The sequence below is a fragment of the Salvelinus alpinus genome, chromosome 18 (assembly GCF_045679555.1).
Source record: "Salvelinus alpinus chromosome 18, SLU_Salpinus.1, whole genome shotgun sequence".
NCBI lineage: Eukaryota > Metazoa > Chordata > Actinopteri > Salmoniformes > Salmonidae > Salvelinus > Salvelinus alpinus.
This window is the reverse complement of record NC_092103.1, coordinates 15,140,945-15,162,010: the sequence shown is the minus strand read 5'-3', so window position 1 is coordinate 15,162,010 and position 21,066 is coordinate 15,140,945. Positions and strand designations below refer to the sequence as shown.

At 45.6% G+C, this 21,066-nt stretch overlaps 1 protein-coding gene and 1 long non-coding RNA gene across 2 annotated transcripts in view; one reads left to right on the top strand and one right to left on the bottom strand.

Annotated features, from left to right (window-relative positions):
* cabp7b (calcium binding protein 7b) overlaps positions 1–18,798 on the top strand; it is a 37,228-nt gene extending 18,430 nt beyond the window's left edge. The window contains exons 2-5 of the mRNA XM_071351623.1: positions 13,899–14,042; positions 14,178–14,290; positions 15,003–15,150; positions 18,178–18,798. Coding sequence (XP_071207724.1) covers positions 13,899–14,042; positions 14,178–14,290; positions 15,003–15,150; positions 18,178–18,302 — 530 coding nt within the window. The 3' untranslated portion in view covers positions 18,303–18,798. The remainder of the gene's footprint in view (positions 1–13,898; positions 14,043–14,177; positions 14,291–15,002; positions 15,151–18,177) is intronic.
* On the bottom strand, positions 12,596–13,102 carry LOC139544483 (uncharacterized). Its single transcript, XR_011668882.1, has 2 exons — positions 12,870–13,102; positions 12,596–12,764 (listed from the first exon to the last, which is right to left on the bottom strand). It is a non-coding gene; the product is annotated as an uncharacterized lncRNA (long non-coding RNA).
* Positions 18,799–21,066: the final 2,268 nt, after the last annotated feature.

The following is a 21,066-nucleotide window of genomic DNA, read 5'->3' as shown; positions in this document are numbered from 1 at the left end:
GTTGTAATGCAACAACTTTTGCAAGGCACTGTAAATCAATTCTCCAATAGAAGGTGCTGCCCACCCAGCCTATTTTCAAAAATATTTTTTTATAGTGGATTTAAAGTTGAAGATCTGATGTTATTTTAAAGGTACAAATAATTCAACATTATCACGTTTCAGGTAAGACCCAAATGCAGACTGTGTTGGAGTAACATTGTTTATTACAGCAACAGGGGCAGGCAAACGACAGGTCAAGGCAGGCAAGGGTCGGTAATCCAGAGTAGTGGGGCAAAGGTACAGGACGTCAGGCAGGCTCAGGGTCAGGGCGGGCAGAAAAGGTCAAAACCGGGAAAACCAGGAACAATCCGTAGTTAGGAACAGAGGTAAAAATCCTGGTAGTCTTGACGAAACAAAACAAACTGGCAACAGACAAATAGAGAACACAGGTATAAGTACCCAGGGGATAATGGGGAAAATGGGTGACACCTGAGGGGGTAGCGACAACATACTATATAAAGTATGTCTGTGTTGAAATGTGGTTGCCATGATGAAATTTCACCCTCAAAAACAACAATTGATTACTTTTTACAAATCCTATGTATTTTTCACGTAGATTACACGTCACAATACTTGACAAATGATGTTGAAAAATGTTGATTCAACCAGCTTATGCACAGTGGGAGGTCTCTAAAAAAATATATCTGACACCAGCTTCAGCAAATACAGTGAGATGGCTGTGAATAAAGTAATTTAATCTTTGATAGATGTATGCACAACCAAAGAGGCTTTTAAATATTTGACGACCATATAAACCCCATTATCAATCCGTTGGCTCCGCACAGTCTAGCAATTTTTTTTTCATTTTGGTTTCATTGTCGTTAGTCATCGGTTGGGAAAGCATTAGGGACAGTGCAGAATACAGCTATATCGCCCATACAAGAGCTACAAGCCGAGTGAGACAGACGAGCAGAAAAAACTGTCCTCCTCAGAGAGAGAACCAATGGTCCTGAGGTACTGGGGAAGAGTAGAGCTCAGGCTCAGAGGTTACCTTTTTTTTCCAAGGGGAACGGCGCAGACAGACCCCTGTCGAGATCCCCTTTCTGGGCTTGCTACACCAGAAATGTTTTATCTCTGCTCTATTCAATAAAGAGCAGATTGATCGAGGAGATTTTAATACACATCTAGATTGGAATCTTTTTTTAAGTGACTTCCAGGTGGAAATGGAGGAATTGACTTAAATGAACGTAAATGAATTCTACAATAATGGAATGTGGTTTGGTGCGTATTCATAGTGCTTTCACTGCTCAGGAATGTCAGCAATTCCAAAGATCAGACTTGTACTGTGAGCATTAATAATGATAGTCGACATGAGACTTCAACTCCAGTCAATGTTCTGCAGCTGTGCAATGACTTTGAAGAAAATTGACAGGCGCAGGCAGCAAGCTAGACTTTGTCGTTTTACATTCTTGAAGCAACAGACCATGACTTTAACTCAATACCTCTACAGCTTAAGCTAACTTTGGAAAACATTACGTTTTGACCAACTTTCAAAGTTCAGAGGAAAAAAAATGAAATCAGGATATGCCATGGAACCTAAAAGGCGTTCAAGTGTAACTCTTCTTGGAACAGGACCAATGCGGTGGCCATACCCTTGACATTTAATGAAGAACTAAGACAAATCAAAATGACAAACTCATTTTCCAAGAAGGTGGTCCTAGTCAAGAATCTATGACCCTCAACCTCTCTCACTCATTAATAACTCATTCATAATCATATGTGACAAAGAGCCAAGGTCACTGGCTAGCAAAGTCATACCTTTATATTCAGTATTTGTCAATGAACATATCAAGATATGTGTATATCAGTGGAGCTGTGCTGAAATAGTAAAGAAGTACAAACAAAAATAAGTGATTTATTGCTGCCCACATAACAGTCTGGTGACTAGTGACTGTCTCTACAGCCACAACACTCCAAGGGGTGTTGCATTTGTCATTCTGATGGCATCATATCTCAACAGTAAAAGACAACAAGAGTTGGCACTATATGAGCTATGAGACAATTGTTCAATTACACCCATTGGTCAGGTGGAAGTAGGACATTGGTTGCTATTATTGTTGTGAGGCATTGAGCAGGGCTGAATGATGTCTGATGGCCAGGGCGATGTGACCCCATCTCTCTGTTAGAGCTCATGGGATGTCAGTCTGACTGATGTAAAGCCTTGAAATCACAAATAGGGTTATGCGAGACTTGTGAGGGAGGAGGAGGAGGATCTCTCTTTCAGTGAGATGATGAAGGAAAGACAAAGGTGATAACCTGACAGCAGATCAAACAGAGCCAACAAACAGAGCCACGCAGGAGGGAGATGAAAAATAAACAAACATCAGCCTAGCTGTCTGCTTCCAAGAGAACACACTAAACAATGATTATATTGGCAAAGGACTGTCAACGCAAGCTATTGAGCCACTCCTTTTATTGTTTTAACCGCCTATCTCTATCATTGTATGTGGTATCATTATTATCATAAACTGTTTATTACAATGAGGCGCTGGTATTTGTATCGACCTTCCTTATACAGCCAAGAGTAGAGAAATCCATAAAACTACTTGGTACACTCGGCTGTCCCCATAGAATAACACTTTTTGGTTCCAGGTAGAACCCTTTTTGGTTCTAGGTGGAACTGTTTTTGGTTCCAGGTAGAACTCTTTTGGGTTTCATGTAGAATTATCTGTGGAAAGGGTTTTACATGGAACCCAAAGGAGTTCTACCTGGAACCAAAAAGGGTTCAGGCTCAGTTGGAACTGTTTTTGGTTCCAGGTAGAACCCTTTTTGGTTCCAGGTAGAACTCTTTTGTGTTTCATGAAGAATTCTCTGTGGAAAGGGTTTTACATGGAATCCAAAATAGTTCTACCTGGAACCAAAAACAGTTTCACCTGAGCCTGAATCCTTTTTGGTTCCAGGTAGAACTCTTTTTGGTTTTATGAAGAATTTTCTGGGAAAGGGTTTTACATGGAACCCAAAAGACTTCTACCCAGACCCAAAAGGGCTCTACCTGTGTAACAGTTTGCTTCCATCCCTCTCCTCACCACTACCTGGGCTCGAACCAGCAATCCTCTGCATACATCAACAACTGACACCATCAAAGCATTGTTACCTATCACTCCACAAAATCCACGGCCCTTGGAGAGCAAGGGAAACAACTACTTAAGGCCTCAGAGCGAGTGACGTCACCAATTGAAACACTATTAGCGCGCACCCCACTAACTAGCCAGCCATTTCACACAGGTTACACCTAGAACCAAAAAGGGTTCTTCAAAGGGTTCTCCTATGGGGACAGTCAAAGAACCGTTTTAGGTTGTAGATAGTACCTTTCTTTTTAAGAGTGTACGGAAAAAGATAACCTTGGCAATGGCGTATTAATCTCCATCGTACATAGGATGTGAAGACTGAACAATAGCTATCAAAACAACTTACTTATTGATTTGACTGTTATAGAATTCATGAATCATAGTTTTCCTTTGATGTGCTTTCTGGGAAGCATAACAGTTTGCTATAAAAGCACTCACTGTAATTGTAACGTGTGATTTGTCTTGATCCTGCTGTTGTGTCCCAGAGCAGTAAGGTCAGTCTGACCCTGGCCGCAGAATAGTTGGCACTCTGCCTATAGTTAGGGACACTCAGACACATTTATTTTCAGTCCTAAGTACACAAAAGAGGTTCCGATATGCCTTTGATCAATTGCAAACATTTAACAGAAGGTTAACACATGAATGCAAGTGCTCAAACTATTCATCACAACTAAAGTAATGGGAGTCTCGACTAATTCGTTTGCATGCTATGACTATGACTATTACCATTCTCCTGTCAAATGGAACTGAGTTGTGGTGTCTAATTACTTCACTATATTGTAATTCAGACCCCATGCATGTTTTATAGTGGATGCTGTGAAGGTATTTGATGGTCGATCCCACAAGCCAAATCCTTCGGACTTTGTCTCAGCTCACTAAATATAAATGGCCTATGGCCACTCAGTTGCTCATTGTTTCACAGTAAACATACAATTGTGTTACTGTCTAAGTAACCTGGATTATGCATTCAACAGGGGAATATAGCAACCAGTTCCTCGAAACACATGCTCCACTTTGCAGTTTGTCGTTTTCAAACCCGTTGAGTCTTGTTAAAATTAAGTAACTGCAATATTTAAAACCTATTTCGCACTAGAAGGTTTATTTGCCAACAAATGTGGATTTAAATTGGCACAAGTTGAGGGAAAACAGCCTATGCACATTTGCATGGATTGTGTACAGGTTTAGTATAGCGTTTTGATTTAATTTGTATACCTTATTTGAGCACAGTATTGTTGAAGTTTGGTGTGCTGAAATCTGATATGAATGTATGCTTCTACACCTTCTACACCGTACTTCTACACCTGCATTGCTTGCTGTTTGGGGTTTTAGGCTGGGTTTCTGTACAGCACTTTGAGATATCAGCTGATGTAAGAAGAACTTTATAAATACATTTGATTTGATTTGATGTATGCATAATTGCCTCGCCTGGTTCACCAACTACTTCTCAGATAGAGTTCAGTGTGTCAAATCAGAGGGCATGTTGTCCGGACCTCTGGCAGTCTCTATGGGGGTGCCACAGGGTTCAATTCTCAGGACGACTCTTTTCTCTGTGCATATCAATGATGTCGCTCTTGCTGCTGGAGATTCTCTGATCCACCTCTACGCAGACGACACCATTCTGTATACATCTGGCCCTTCATTGGACACTGTGCTAACAAACCTCCAAACGAGCTTCAACGCCATACAACACTCCTTCCGTGGCCTCCAACTGCTTTGAATGCTAGTAAAACTAAGTGCATGCTCTTCAACCGATTGCTGCCCGCACCCTCTGCCCGACTAGCATCACTTCTCTGGACGGTTCTGACCTAGAATATGTGGACAACTACAAATACCTAGGTGGCTGGTTAGACTGTAAACCTTTCTTCCAGAGTCACATCAAGCATCTCCAATTCAAAATTAAATCTAGAATCGGCTTCCTATTTCACAACAAAGCCTCCTTCACTCATGCTGCCAAACATACCCTCGTAAAACTGACTATCCTACCCGTCCTTGACTTCGGCGATGTCATTTACAAAATAACCTCCAACACTCTACTCAGCAAACTGGATGTACAGTCGTGGCCAAAAGTTTTGAGAATGGCACAAATATAAATTTTCACAAAGTCTGCTGCTTCAGTTTGTATGATGGCATTTTGCATATACTCCAGAATGTTATGAAGAGTGATCAGATGAATTGCAATTAATTGCAAAGTCCCTCTTTGCCATGCAAATGAACTGAATACCAAAAAAAAATTCCACTGCATTTCAGCCCTGCCACAAAAGGACCAGTTGATATCATGTCAGTGATTCTCTTATTAACACAGGTGTGAGTGTTGACGAGGACAAGGCTGGAGATCACTCTGTCATGCTGATTGAGTTCGAATAACAGACTGGAAGCTTCAAAAGGAGGGTGGTGCTTGGAATCATTGTTCTTCCTCTGTCAACCATGGTTACCTGCAAGGAAACACGTGCCGTCATCATTGCATTGCACAAAAAGGGCTTCACAGGCAAGGATATTGCTGCCAGTAAGATTGCACCTAAATCAACCATTTATTGGATCATCAAGAACTTCAAGGAGAGTGGTTCAATTGTTGTGAAGAAGGCTTCAGGGCGTCCAAGAAAGTCCAGCAAGCACCAGGACTGTCTCCTAAAGTTTATTCAGCTGTGGAATCGGGCACCACCAGTACAGAGCTTGCTCAGGAATGGCAGCAGGCAGGTGTGAGTGCATCTGCACGCACAGTGAGGCGAAGACTTTTGGAGGATGGCCTGGTGTCAAGAAGGGCAGCAAAGAAGCCACTGATATTCTGCAAAAGGTACAGGGATTGGGCTGCTGAGGACTGGGGTAAAGTCATTTTCTCTGATGAATCCCCTTTCCAATTGTTTGGTGCATCCGGAAAAAAGCTTGTCCGGAGAAAACAAGGTGAGCGCTACCATCAGTCCTGTGTCATGCCAACAGTAAAGCATCCTGAGACCATTCACGTGTGGGGTTGCTTCTCGGCCTAGGGAGTGGGCTTACTCACAATTTTGCAACTTTTCCCCACCATCCAGGAACAGTTCGGTGACGAACAATACCTTTTCCAGCATGATGGAGAACCTTGCCATAAGGCAAAAGCGATAACTAAGTGGCTCAGGGAACAAAACATCGATATTTTGGGTCCATGGCCAGGAAACTCCCCAGACCTTAATCCCATTGAGAACTTGTGGTCAATCCTCAAGAGGCGGGTGGACAAACAAAAACCCACAAATTCTGACAAACTCCAAGCATTGATTATGCAAGAATGGGCTGCCATCAGTCAGGATGTGGCCCAGAAGTTAATTGACAGCATGCCAGGGCGGATTGCAGAGGTCTTGAAAAAGAAGGGTCAACACTGCAAATATTGACTCTTTGCATCAACTTGATGTAATATTCAATAAAAGCCTTTGACACTTATGAAATGCTTGTAATTATACTTCAGTATTCCATAGTAACATCTGACAAAAATATCTAAAGACACTGAAGCAGCAGACTTTGTGAAAATTAATATTTGTGTCATTCTCAACACTTTTGTCCATGACTGTAGTCTATCACAGTGCCATCCGTTTTGTCACCAAAGCCCCATATACTACCCACCACTGCGACCTGTATGCTCTCGTTGGCTGGCCCTCACTACATATACGTCGCCAAACCCACTGGCTCCAGGTCATCTATAAGTCTTTGCTAGGTAAAGCTCCGCCTTATCTCAGCTCACTGGTCACCATAGCAACACCCACCCGTAGCACGCGTTCCAGCAGGTATATTGCACTGGTCATCCCCAAAGCCAACACTTCCTTTGGCCGCCTTTCCTTCCAGTTCTCTGCTGCCAATGACTGGAACGAATTTCAAAAATCACTGAAGTTGGAGTCTTAAATCTCCCTCTCTAACTTTAAGCATCAGCTGTCAGAGCAGCTTAGCGATCACTGTACCTGTACACAGCCAATCTGTAAATAGCACACCCAACTACCTCATCCACATATTATTACTTACCCTCTTGCTCTTTTGCACCCCAGTATCTCTACTTGCACATCATCATCTGCACATCTATCACTCCAGTGTTAATGCTAATGTCACAACTTCTGCTGAAGTTGGTTCCTCTCCTTGTTCGGGCGGTGTTCGGCGGTCGACGTCACCGGTCTTCTAGCCATCGCCGATCCATTTTTCATTTTCCATTTGTTTTGTCTTGTTTTCCCACACACCTGGTTTTCATTCCCTCATTACGTGTTGTGTATTTAACCCTCTGTTCCCCCCATGTCTTTGTGTGCTATTGTTTGTTGTAAGTGCTTGTGCACATGACTAGTGCGCGTCGGGTTTTGTACCCATGTTGTTATTTTCTTGATGCCGTTGGTTTTGCTATTAAACTGCTCCGGCTATTACCTAGTTCTGCTCTCCTGCGTCTGACTTTCCTGCCACCAGTTACGCACCCCTTACAGCTAAATTGTAATTATTGTGCCTCTATGGTCTATTTATTGCCTACCTCCCTACTCTTATACATTTGCACACACTGTACATAGATTTTTCTATTGTGTTATTGTGTCACGACCTTTCAAGATCGAACCCAGAAGCAGACCAGGACAAGGAGCGTAGGAAGAAGGTGAGTATTTATTTACAGTGAAATGTGAAAAGGTAGATATATCCAGATGGCGTAACGGGCAGCGGTGGTGAGTAGATGAGAGGAAATAGGTGAATCCAATGTAGTAGCAGAATCCTCTGTCAACCAGGCGGGAATGGAGTGAATGATCCAGGTGAGTAACTGAAGACAAAACAAACGGAGGTAAGTTCAAGGCAAGCAATACGTAAATGAAAACAACAAAACAAATTCTATCCAACTGGAGTCTGGTACTCAGGCACAACATACTATTCATGGCTAACGATCCGGCAGGGAATGGAAGTCAGGTCAGAGCTTTTGAAGGGTAGAGATGATGATCAGGACAGGTGTGCAGATTACTGACGGGAAACAGGTGCGGGTGAAACCAATCTCCCAATGAGCTAATTCGCCCGGCAACCAGACAGGGTGCGTTCCAGGACACCTGAAACACACTCCAGGACAGACACACAGGCAAACCCAGACTCAGGAAGCGGGATTCGTGACAGTACCCCCCCTCCGACGAACGCCACCGGGCGGACTACCTGGAGCGCCAGGATGGAGGCGGTAGAAGTCACGAATCAGGTCGTCATCCAGAATCTGTCGCCGAGGAATCCAACTCCTCTCCTCTGGACCATATCCTTCCCAGTCCACTAGAAACTGGTACCCTCGACCCCGCCGTCTGGAGTCCATGATGCGGCGCACCGTGTAGACAGGACCACCTCCGATCATCCGAGGAGGAGGAGGACGAGGAGGAGGAGGCAACAGAGGACTGAGGTGAACCGGCTTGAGACAGGAGACATGAAAAGTGGGATGCACTCTAAGTGTTGCAGGCAACTTGAGTCGAACCACCACAGGATTTATGATTCTCTCCACTACAAACGGACCAATGAACTTAGGTGACAACTTCCTTGACTCCGTCCGTAGAGGAAGATCCCGTGTAGCCAACCAAACCTTATCTCCAACCGTATAAGCTGGGGCAGGAATACGGCGACGGTTCGCCTGTATCTGATACCGGTCAGAAACTCTAAGGAGAGCCTTCCTGGCCCGATGCCAGGTCCGGTGGCAACGACGAATATGGGTCTGGACAGAAGGAACCGAGAGATCCCTCTCCTGAGAAGGAAACAAAGGAGGTTGGTATCCGTAAAGGCATTGGAAGGGGGACATCCCAGTGGCAGATGAAGGAAGGGTATTATGGGCATACTCAACCCAGGGTAATTGTGATGACCAAGAGGTGGGATCAGAGGAGACAAGACAACGCAGCGTGGACTCCATCTTCTGGTTGGCTCTCTCCGCTTGACCATTAGATTGTGGGTGAAATCCAGAAGTGAGACTGACTGTAGCTCCAATGGCCAAACAGAAGGACTTCCAGACAGCAGAGGTAAACTGAGGACCACGGTCAGACACAATGTCACTGGGCAATCCGTGAACCCTGAAAACCTCCCTGACCAGGATCTCGGACGTCTCCGTAGCCGATGGAAGCTTGGAGAGAGGAACAAAATGAGCAAACTTGCTGAATCTGTCCACAATGGTCAGAATGACCGTGTTCCCAACAGAAGGGGGCAATCCCGTGACAAAATCCAGGGCCAGATGCGACCAAGGTCGCCGAGGAATAGGTAGGGGATGAAGAAGCCCAGAGCTGGGCCGATTGGTACTCTTGTTCTGGGCACAAACAGGACATGCGGCAACAAACCTCCGGGTATCTTCTCCCATGGCAGGCCACCAAAAACGTCTGCGCAGTAGTGCCATAGTCCGAGCAACGCCAGGGTGACAAGCTATCTTGCTGGCGTGGGACCACTGAAGGACAGCAGAACGGACCGACTCGGGTACGAACAACCGACCGGGTGGACCGTTACCGGGGCCGGGCTGCGTCCGAAGGGCCGCCATCACATCCTCCTCTATCCTCCATGTAACGGCTCCCACGACAACATTCTGGGGAAGAATCGTCTCAGTCTTGACCCCACTCTCCTCCGTCTTAGAGAACATCCGGGACAGGGCGTCCGCCTTCCCGTTCTTAGACCCAGGTCGGAATGTCCGGGAAAAATTGAAACGTCCAAAAAACTAGGCCCACCTAGCCTGATCGGCGTTGAGACGTTTAGCCGATTGTACGTAAGCCAGATTCTTGTGGTCAGTCCAGACCACAAACGGTTGCTCCGCTCCCTCCAACCAGTGCCGCCACTCCTCCAAGGCAAGCTTCACAGCGAGAAGCTCCCGGTTACCCACATCGTAGTTTCTTTCAGCTGGAGAAAGACGACCAGAGTAGAAAGCGCAGGGATGGAGTTTACCGTCAGTGGAGCTACGCTGGGACAGGATGGCGCCCACACCCACATCAGAAGCATCCACTTCCACAACGAACTGACGGGAAGTGTCAGGTTGAGAGAGAATCGGGGCGTTGGTGAATCGGCTCTTCAAGTCCAGAAATGCTCGGTCTGCCTCAGGAGTCCAACAGAACTTTCTGGTGCAAGACGTCAGAGCAGTTAAAGGTGCCGCCACCCGGCTGTAGTCACGGATAAACCTCCGATAAAAATTCGCAAACCCCAGGAATCTCTGGAGCTGCAATCTTGTAACGGGCTGGACCCAATCCCGAACCGCCCGAACCTTCTCTTGGTCCATCTTGATCTCTCCCCTGGATATGATGTACCCGAGGAAGGACGTTGTATGGGCGTGAAAATCACACTTCTCCGCCTTCACGAACAGACGGTTCTCCAATAACCGGTGCAGGACCTGCTTGACATGCAGAACGTGGCTAGAAAGCTCCTTTGAGAAGATGAGGATATCATCCAGGTAAACGAACACAAAAATCCCAATCATATCTCTCAAAACGTCATTCACCATGCTTTGGAACACCGCCGGAGCGTTGGTCAGTCCAAACGGCATCACCTGGTACTCAAAATGTCCCATCGGAGTATTGAACCCAGTCAACCACTCGTCCCCCTCCTTGATCCGAACCAAATGATAAGCATTACGTAAATCAAGCTTCGTAAAAACCGTAGCACCCTGTAAGGAATCGAAAGCCGAGCTCATCAAGGGCAGGGGATACTTGTTCTTAACCGTAATGTCATTCAAACCCCGATAATCAATACACGGTCGAAGAGAACCATCCTTCTTGCTCACAAAAAAAAATCCTGCTCCCAAAGGTGATGAGGATGGCCGAATGAGACCTGTAGCTAGAGACTCCTTGATGTAGGTCTCCAAGGCCTCACGTTCCGGTCGAGAGATACTGTATAACCGTCCCTTGGGAAAGGCAGATCCAGGAAACAGATTAATCGCACAATCATAAGGTCGGTGGGGAGGAAGAGACAGAGCCTTCTGTTTACTGAATACCTCACCCAACTCGTGATATGTTTCTGGAACCAGGGACAAATCAGGAGGAGCAGAGTCACTGACCTGACTGGAAACAGCAGGAGAACAGGCAGTCCTAAGGCAGTTAGCATGACACTCAATGCTCCAACTAGTTACCTTCCCTGTCACCCAATCAAACGAGGGATTGTGTTCCTTCAGCCAGGGGTAACCAAGAACCAGAGGAACATGGGGCGAGGACAAAATGAAGAAAGAGATAAACTCTGAATGATTTCCCGACACCAACATCTTAACCGGTTCAGTCCTCATAGTGATCCGTGCCAGACTACTGCCGTTCAGAGTGGTTGCTTCAATGGCTTCCGGCAATTGCTCCTTGGAAAGCCCCAGCTGTTCCACCAGGTCGGCATCCATAAAGTTGCCATCGGCACCTGAATCGATAAAAGCGTTCAGGTCAAAACTCTGATCCTTATTCATAAGGGTCGCAGGAAAACGGGGTCTGACAAGATCCTTGAGAGATTGAAACTGACTCGCTAAAATTCCTCCCAAATTTAGCGAGCCGGGCAGTTTTAACGGGCGCTGTGGACAAGCGGAGTTGTAATGTCCCGATCTACCACAGTAGAAAGAGCTATTGGTCTCACGTCTACTTTGGCGCTCCTCCTTAGTTAGCCCGTGTCGCCCCACTTGCATTGGTTCAGAATCTGGTGGCAAGACTCCTCCACTAATCCCTTGTGGATAATAACGATCAATACGTCCTGGTTCACCTCCTGAACCGAATGGTAACCGAGTTACAGATTGATTGGATAGACCCCACTGCTTCTCCCTCCTTCTCTCTCGGACTCTATTATCAACCCGAATAGATAAAGCGACCAAGCTGTCTAAGTCACTAGGCTCTGGATAAGAAATCAGCTCATCCTTAAGTTCATCTGACAACCCCTTGTAAAAAACCGCTTGTAGTGACTCCTCATTCCAACCACTCTCCACAGCCAATGTCCTGAACTCAATCATAAAATCTGCCACACTGCGATCTCCTTGGCGAAGAGAGAACAAACGTTTAGCTGCGTCCTTACCTCGGACTGGATGATCAAAAAGCTTCCTCATCTCTCCCGTGAACTCCTGATATGAAGCCGTGCAGGTTCCCTGTCGTTCCCAAACGGCTGAAGCCCATTCCAGAGCTCTTCCACGCAACAGTTCAATAACAAAGGCTATCCTAGCCTTGTCAGTGGCGTAAGAATGGGGCTGTAGATCAAACACTAACCCACACTGCATAAGAAACGAACGGCATTTTCCCAAATCCCCTTCATATTTATCAGGCGTCGGTACCTTGGGTTCACGAAATGGAACCGCTTCAGACACGGCAGGTGAGATGGGTGAAACCGGTAGTGAATGAATCACCTGCAAACTGAGCTGATCCTGGACTTGTGTCAAGCTAGCAGATAAATTCTGGATCGAACTCGCTATCTCCTGTAGCGCCGTATTGTGTTGTCCCAATCTCTTCTCCTGCAGGGTAATGGCATGGCAAACGGAGTCCAGGTCCGCTGGGTTCATTACTGGCCGGATCGTTCTGTCACGACCTTTCAAGATCGAACCCAGAAGCAGACCAGGACAAGGAGCGTAGGAAGAAGGTGAGTATTTATTTACAGTGAAATGTGAAAAGGTAGATATATCCAGATGGCGTAACGGGCAGCGGTGGTGAGTAGATGAGAGGAAATAGGTGAATCCAATGTAGTAGCAGAATCCTCTGTCAACCAGGCGGGAATGGAGTGAATGATCCAGGTGAGTAACTGAAGACAAAACAAACGGAGGTAAGTTCAAGGCAAGCAATACGTAAATGAAAACAACAAAACAAATTCTATCCAACTGGAGTCTGGTACTCAGGCACAACATACTATTCATGGCTAACGATCCGGCAGGGAATGGAAGTCAGGTCAGAGCTTTTGAAGGGTAGAGATGATGATCAGGACAGGTGTGCAGATTACTGACGGGAAACAGGTGCGGGTGAAACCAATCTCCCAATGAGCTAATTCGCCCGGCAACCAGACAGGGTGCGTTCCAGGACACCTGAAACACACTCCAGGACAGACACACAGGCAAACCCAGACTCAGGAAGCGGGATTCGTGACATATTGACCGTACGTTTGTTTATGTGTAACTCTGTGTTGTTGTTTTTGTCGTACTGCTTTGCTTTATCTTGGCCAGGTTGCAGTTGTAAATGAGAACTTGTTCTCAACTGGCCTACCTGGTTAAATAAAGGTGAAATAAAGTAAAAATACAAATGATTTGCTCACTTTGTACTAGCTGATTCTGGAAGGCCCTCACCTTATTATCTGTTGTGTTTCCCTGTCCTGCCCAGGCTCAGCCTTTATTTGTGGATCTTCTTATGCACACATTTCTCAGTAGTGATGTACTGTATCTAGGTAAACTCCAGGTCAAGGATATTTCACACCTGATCTAAACAAACTTATCAAGCCCTTTTCCATTTTGTTGAGGATTTTGTTTATTCCCTCCAAGATCTGGTATGGAAACTATTCCAAACCCCCTAGCTACTGCTAATAGGCTTGTAGCCTCTCATCATGTGCTAAAGTATTCTGTTTGAAGTGAAAAAGGTACAGTTGGCATCAAATATGCAAAACTTCACTCTCTCTGCTGTTTGATGCAAATACACACTCAGAGATTTAAAGCTCTCCAAATTCAGCTGAGCAATAAAAATATCATCTAACTAGCTGCAATAAGATATGAACCTAAAGCCACCCAACTCTAAGTCTGAGCATTATTAACAGTTATCTGTGGGTAGTTTGAAAGGTCAGGACAACTATGTTGTGTGGTGGGGAAATCTGAACTTCCCATTATCAGTGCATTAGTACATCAGACTAGTCTCAATCCTCCTATCTGAGTTTTGTTCCTTCATTTCTCCACAGAGATCCGTGAGGCCTTCAAGGTGTTTGACCGAGATGGAAACGGATACATCTCAAAGCAGGAGTTGGGGGTGGCTATGCGGTCGCTGGGATACATGCCCAATGAGGTGGAGCTGGAGATTATTATCCAAAGGCTGGACATGGATGGTGAATCACAAACACACACAATTTTAAATGCTGTTCACTGAGATCATTCAAGATAAGGCCTTTCCTCCTTTACATGTGTAAAAGTGTCTGGCTGACCGACATATTGACTAAATATCCACTCTCCTATCCCTGCAGGTGATGGCCAGGTTGACTTCGAGGAATTTGTTGCACTGCTTGGACCTAAACTTATTGCTGCTGGGATGCCTGATAAGTTCCATGGGGCGGACTTTGACTCTGTATTTTGGAAGGTAAGGCATCTGCTATCAGCCCACTCATCTATCTCTTTCTCCTCTTTCTTTATCAGAGCTAATTATGGCTTAATATTTCCTCATTGGAGTGAGATGATTTTCCTGAGGGCTTTCAAAGCTTTTGTGATTATAAACCACAGTCAGTCTAATTAAAATTACCATAAAAACATGATAGGAGCTAAATAATCATTAAAGAGAGGGCAATGCCACTGTGGTTATGACATCACGTATTATATTCCTAATTGCCGTTGCAAGCGTTCCCCAGAGATTCAAATTTCTATTCAATTTATTCATGAGAGAGAGTCTATTCCAGAGCAATGTTCAGACAATTAAAACAAACAGTTTATTAGTTGCTTTATCATTTAAATTCTTCATCACTGTGATGAATGGTTCATTACATTGGATGTCGTAATAGTCAGGAGGCTGTTCATGATTTTAAACGTTATAGCAGTACAAAGAATTCACATCTAAAACAGCTCCAGGCTAATCAAAATTGATGTTTTTCTAAATCAAATATGTGAAATTTGATATAACATAATCTATTATTTGAAATGTATTCACCACAACTGTGTCGGTGATGGGATGGGATAGAAACCTTTGCACCACCTCTAATTGTCTTACATAGAAATGCTCCTCTGTGTAACCTTGCTCAAACATTGATATGCAGACAGAGACCTGTGCTCAAGCGTTTGTGTCTGGTACTGTCCCCCAGTGTGACATGTCGAAGCTGACAGTGGATGAGCTGAAGAGGCTACTGTATGACACCTTCTGTGACCACCTCACCATGAAAGACATTGAGAACATCATCATGACCGAAGAGAGCCACCTGGACAGTCAAGAGTGCCAAGTGGACATTGACAGTAAGAGTTTTCAACCACTATCAATAAGTGTGACCGGTGTAGGTTGTCCCGTCGTTGTGTTTTGATCGGCTTACAGTTGACCAAATGATCAGGGTTAGTGTTGATCTTTTAGTCTCTGATAATGACAGGACAAACTTCCATAAACAAATGCTGTGCTGCTCTTACATTTGAGGTCAGAAGTTTACATACACCTTAGCCAAATACATTTAAACTCAGTTTTTCACAATTCCTGACATTTAATCCTAGTAAAAATTCCCTGTCTACGGTCAGTTAGGATCACCACTTTATTTTAAGAATGTGATATGTCAGAATAATAGCAGAGAGAATGATTTATTTCAGCTTTTATTTCTTTCATCACATTCCCAGTGGGTCAGAAGTTTACATACACTCAATTAGTATTTGGTAGCATTGCCTTTAAATTGTTTAACTTGGGTCAAACATTTCAGGTAGCCTTCCACACCTTCCCACAATAAGTTGGGTGAATTTTGGCCCATTCCTCCTGACAGAGCTGGTGTAACTGAGTCAGGTATGTAGGCCTCCTTGCTCGCACATGCTTTTTCAGTTCTGCCCACACATTTTCTATAGGATTGAGGTCAGGGCTTTGTGATGGCCACTCCAATACCTTGACTTTGTTGTCCTTAAGCCATTTTGCCACAACTTTGGAAGTATGCTTGGGGTCATTGTCCATTTGGAAGATCCATTTGCGACCAAGCTGTAACTTCCTGTCACGTTCCTGACCTTATTTCCTTTGTTTAGTCTTTGTTTAGTTGGTCAGGACGTGAGCTGGGTGGGCATTCTATGTTTTGTGTTTCTATGTTGGGTTTGTTGTTTGGCCTAATATGGTTCTCAATCAGAGGCAGGTGTTTGTCATTGTCTCTGATTGGGAACCATATTAAGGTAGCCTGTTTTCACTGTTTGTTTGTGGGTGATTGTTCCTGTTCGTGTGTTCATGTATTTTGTGTTCCCATGTTCAGGACTGTAGCTTCGTCGGTTTTCGTCTGTTTATTGTTTTTGTTCGTGTTGAAAAAGTGTTCCAATAAATATGGAAACGTACCACGCTGCGCTTTGGTCCTCCTCTCTTTCCACCGACGAGAGTCGTTACACTTCCTGACTGATGTCTTGAGATGTTGCTTCAATATATCCACATAATTTTCCCTCCTCATGATGCCATCTGTTTTGTGAAGTGCACCAGACCCTCCTGCAGCAAAGCACCCCCACAACATGATGCTGCCACGCCCGTGCTTCACGGTTGAGATGGTGTTCTTTGGCTTGCAAGCCTCCCCCGATTTCCTCCAAAAATAACGATGGTCATTATGGCCAAACAGTTCTATTTTTGTTTCATCAGACCAGAGGACATTTCTCCAAAAAGTACAATCTTTGTCCCCATGTGCAGTTGAAAACCGTAGTCTGGCTCTTTTATGGCGGTTTTGGAGAAGTGGTTTCTTCGATATAGGACTCGTTTTACTGTGGATATAGATACTCTTGTACCTGTTTCCTCCAGCATCTTCATAAGGTCCTTAGCTTTTGTTCTGGGATTGATTTGCACTTTTCACACCAAAGTACGTTAATCTCGAGGAGACAGAATGCGTCTCCTTCCTGAGCAGTATGACGGCTGTGTGGTCCCATGGTGTTTATACATGCGTACTATTGTTTGTACAGATGAAAGTGGTACCTTCAGGCGTTTGGAAATTGCTCCCAAGGATGAACCAGAGTTGTGTAGGTCTACAATTGTTTTTCTGAGGTCTTGGCTGATTTCTTTTGATTTTCCCATAATGTCAAGCAAAGAGGCACTGAGTTTGAAGGTAGGCCTTGAAATAAATTCACAGGTACAATTCCAATTGGCTCAAATGATGTTAATTAGCCCATCAGAAGCTTCTAAAGCCATGACATCATTTTCTGGAATTTTCCAAGCTGTTTAAAGGCACAGTCAACTTAGTGCATGTAAACTTCTGACCCACTAGAATTGTGATACAGTGAATTATAAGTGAAATAATCTGTCTTTAAACAATTGTTGGAAAAATGACTTGTGTCATGCACAAAGTAGATGTCCTAACTGACTTGCCAAAACTATAGTTTGTTAACAAGAAATTTGTGGAGTGGTTGAAAAAGCAGTTTTAATGACTCAAACCTAAGTGTATGTAAACTTCTGACTTCAACTGTATATATACTGTATATACAGTGGGGAGAACAAGTATTTGATACACTGCCGATTTTGCAGGTTTTCCTACTTACAAAACATGTAGAGGTCTGTAATTTTTTTATCATAGGTACACTTCAACTGTGAGAGACGGAATCTAAAACAAAAATCCAGAAATCACATTGTATGATTTTTAAGTAATTAATTTGCATTTTATTATATGACATCAGTCAGGAAGTTAAAGCTTGGTCGCAAATGGGCCTTCCAAATGGACAATGACCCCAAGCATACTTCCAAAGTTGTGACATAATGGCTTAAGCACAACAAAGTCAAGGTATTGGAGTGGCCATCACAAAGCTCTGACCTCAATCCAATATAAAATGTGTCGGCAGAACTGAAAAAGCGTGTGCGAGAAAGGAGGCCTACAAACCTGGCTCAGTTACACCAGCTCTGTCAGGAGGAATGGGCTAAAATTCACCCAACTTATTGTGGGAACCTTGTAAAAGGCTACCTGAATCGTTTGACCCAAGTTAAACAATGTAAAGGCAATGCTACCAAATACTAATTGAGTGTATGTAAACTTCTGACCCACTGAGAATGTGATGAAAGAAATAAAAGCTGAAATGAATCATTCTCTCTACTATTATTCTGAGATTTCACATTCTTAAAATAAAGTGGTGATCCTAACTGACCTAAGACAGGGCATTTTTACTAGGATTAAATGTCAGCATTTGTATAAAAAAAACGGAGTTTAAATGTATTTGGCTAAGGTGTATGTAAACTTCTGACTTCAACTGTACATATCTGTCTCTGTCGTTTTCTTGCTGTGACGTTCTCTCTATCTATATATACAGTATATTAACTCTCTCTGACTTTCTCTATCTTCACAGCCAGCCCAACACAACAGAAGCACACATGTGTGCGGAAGAGCCTAATTTGTGCCTTCGCCTTTGCATTTATCATCAGCGTAATGCTTATTGCAGCTAACCAGATGCTTCGTAGAGGTATGAAGTAGAAAGCCCTGTCCTCCACTACCAGAATGGTTGTTTCCTTTGTTATCCTTTCACACTCAACCCAGTGACTAAGCATAGACAAATTGAACTGATAGAAAGGAACCAAAATAACATGAATTTTTTTTCAGAGACATATATTTAATGACCATTCTGTCCTGAGATCCATTTAGAGCCAAAACACAGACTGATACCAAAACTGTCAACTGGACAAATGGATATAGGCCAGGAACCTGAGGAACAAAATGTCTTGTTTACCCTTCACCATTAGTTTCAGATGTTCTGAAGGTTACCACCAAACACACTGTATCACACACACAAAGAACAAATACTAAGCAATTATACAATCTCTTTGATTCAACTCACCATAATGTTGCCCTATACCATTCACAAGGTCATTTATTAGCCTTTTATTTCCTATGAGATAAATGAGTAAAGCTGTAGTGTCTGTGCTCTATTGGTAACCATGTTGTCTGAAACATATCGACATTACTAGTGTATGTCACGATCGTCTACTGGAGAGAATGAGGACCAAGGCGCAGCATGTGAAAAGAACATCTTCTTTTTATTAAGAGAGCAAACACGAAACGAAACACTTTACAAACTAACAAAAACCAAAACAAACAAACGACCGTGAAGCTACTAACGTCGTGCACACACACAGGCTACAAACGTTCAATATAGACAATTACCCACAATACATGATGCCTATGGCTGCCTAAAATATGGCTCCCAATCAGAGACAAATGAAAAACATCTGTCTCTGAGAACCACTCAGGCAACCATAGACATACCTAGACACATCACTCAACCATAGACTATTCTAAACACCTACACTGAACACAACCCCATCTACTCTATGAACCCCCCTAAACCATACAACCACACTAGACAATACAAAAACACATAATACACCATGTCACACCCTGACCTAACTAAAATAATAATGAAAACAAAGATAACTGAGGCCAGGGTGTGACATAACCCCCCCCTTAAGGTGCGAACTCCGGACGCACCAGCATAAAGTCTATGGGAGGGTCTGGGTGGGCGTCTGTCCATGGTGGCGGCTCTGGTACTGGTCGTGGTCCCCACCCCACCATAGTCACTACCCGCTTTCGTAGCCTCCTCCAAATGACCACCCTCCAACTTAACCCCACTGGATTCAGGGGCAGCACCGGACTAAGGGGCAGCACCAGACTAAGGGGCAGCACCGGGATAAAGGGCAGCACCGGGATAAGGGGCAGCAGCACCGGGATAATGGGCAGCACCGGGATAAGGGGCAGCACCAGGATAAGGGGCAGCACCGGACTAAGGGGCAGCACCGGACTAAGGGGCAGCACCGGACTAAGGAACGGCAGCTCCGGACTAAGGGACGGCAGCTCCGGACTAAGGGACGGCAGCTCCGGACTGAAGGGCAGCACCGGACTGAATGGCGGATCCTGGCTGGCTGGCTCTGGCGGATCCTGGCTGGCTGGCGGAACCTGGCTGACCGGCTCTGGCGGATCCTGGCTGGACGGCTCTGGCGGATCCTGGCTGGACGGCTCTGGCGGATCCTGGCTGGACGGCTCATGGCTGGCTGACAGATCTGGCTGCTCATGGCTGGCTGACGGATCTGGCTGCTCATGGCTGGCTGACGGATCTGGCTGCTCATGGCTGGCTGACGGATCTGGCTGCTCATTGCTGGCTGACGGATCTGGCTGCTCATTGCTGGCTGACGGATCTGGCTGCTCATGGCTGGCTGACGGATCTGGCTGCTCATGGCTGGCTGACGGATCTGGCTGCTCATGGCTGGCTGACGAATCTGGCTGCTCATGGCTGGCTGGCGGTTCTGGCAGATCCTGTCTGGTTGGCGGCTCTGGCAGATCCTGTCTGGTTGGCGGCTCTGGCAGATCCTGTCTGGTTGGCGGCTCTGGCAGATCCTGTCTGGTTGGCGGCTCTGGCAGATCCTGTCTGGTTGGCGGCTCTGGCAGATCCTGTCTGGTTGGCGGCTCTGGCAGATCCTGTCTGACGAATGGCTCTAGCGGCTCCTGACTGACTATCGGCTCTGACGGCTCGGGACAGACGGGCGGCTCTAATGGCTCGGGACAGACGGATGGCTCAGACGGCACTGGGCAGACGGATGGCTCAGATGGCGCTGGGGAGACGGATGGCTCAGATGGCGCTGGAGAGACGGATGACTCAGATGGCGCTGGAGAGACGGATGGCTCAGATGGCGCTGGAGAGACGGATGGCTCAGATGGCGCTGGGGAGACGGATGGCTCTGGCCGGTCCGTTCTGGCGGAAGGCTCTGGCTGATCCGGTCTGGCGGAAGGCTCTGGCTGATCCGGTCTGGCGGAAGGCTCTGGCTGATCCGTTCTGGCGGAAGGCTCTAGTGGCTCCTGTCTGGCGGAAGGCTCTAGCGGCTCCTGTCTGGCGGACGGCTCTGTAGGCTCATGGCAGACGGGCGGCTTTGCAGGCTCATGGCAGACGGGCGGCTTTGAAGGCTCAATACAGACGGGCAATTCATGCGGCGCTTGGCAGACGGACAGTTCAGACAGCGTTGGGCAGACGGGCAGTTCAGGCGCCGCTTGGCAGACGGGCAGTTCAGGCGCCGCTTGGCAGACGGGCAGTTCAGGCGCCGTTGGGCAGACGGCAGACTCTGGCCGGCTGAGACGCACTATAGGCCTGGTGCGTGGCGCCGGAACTGGAGGTACCGGGCTAAGGACACGCACCTTTAGGCTAGTGCGGGGAACAACAACAGGGCACACTGGACTCTCGATGCGCACTATA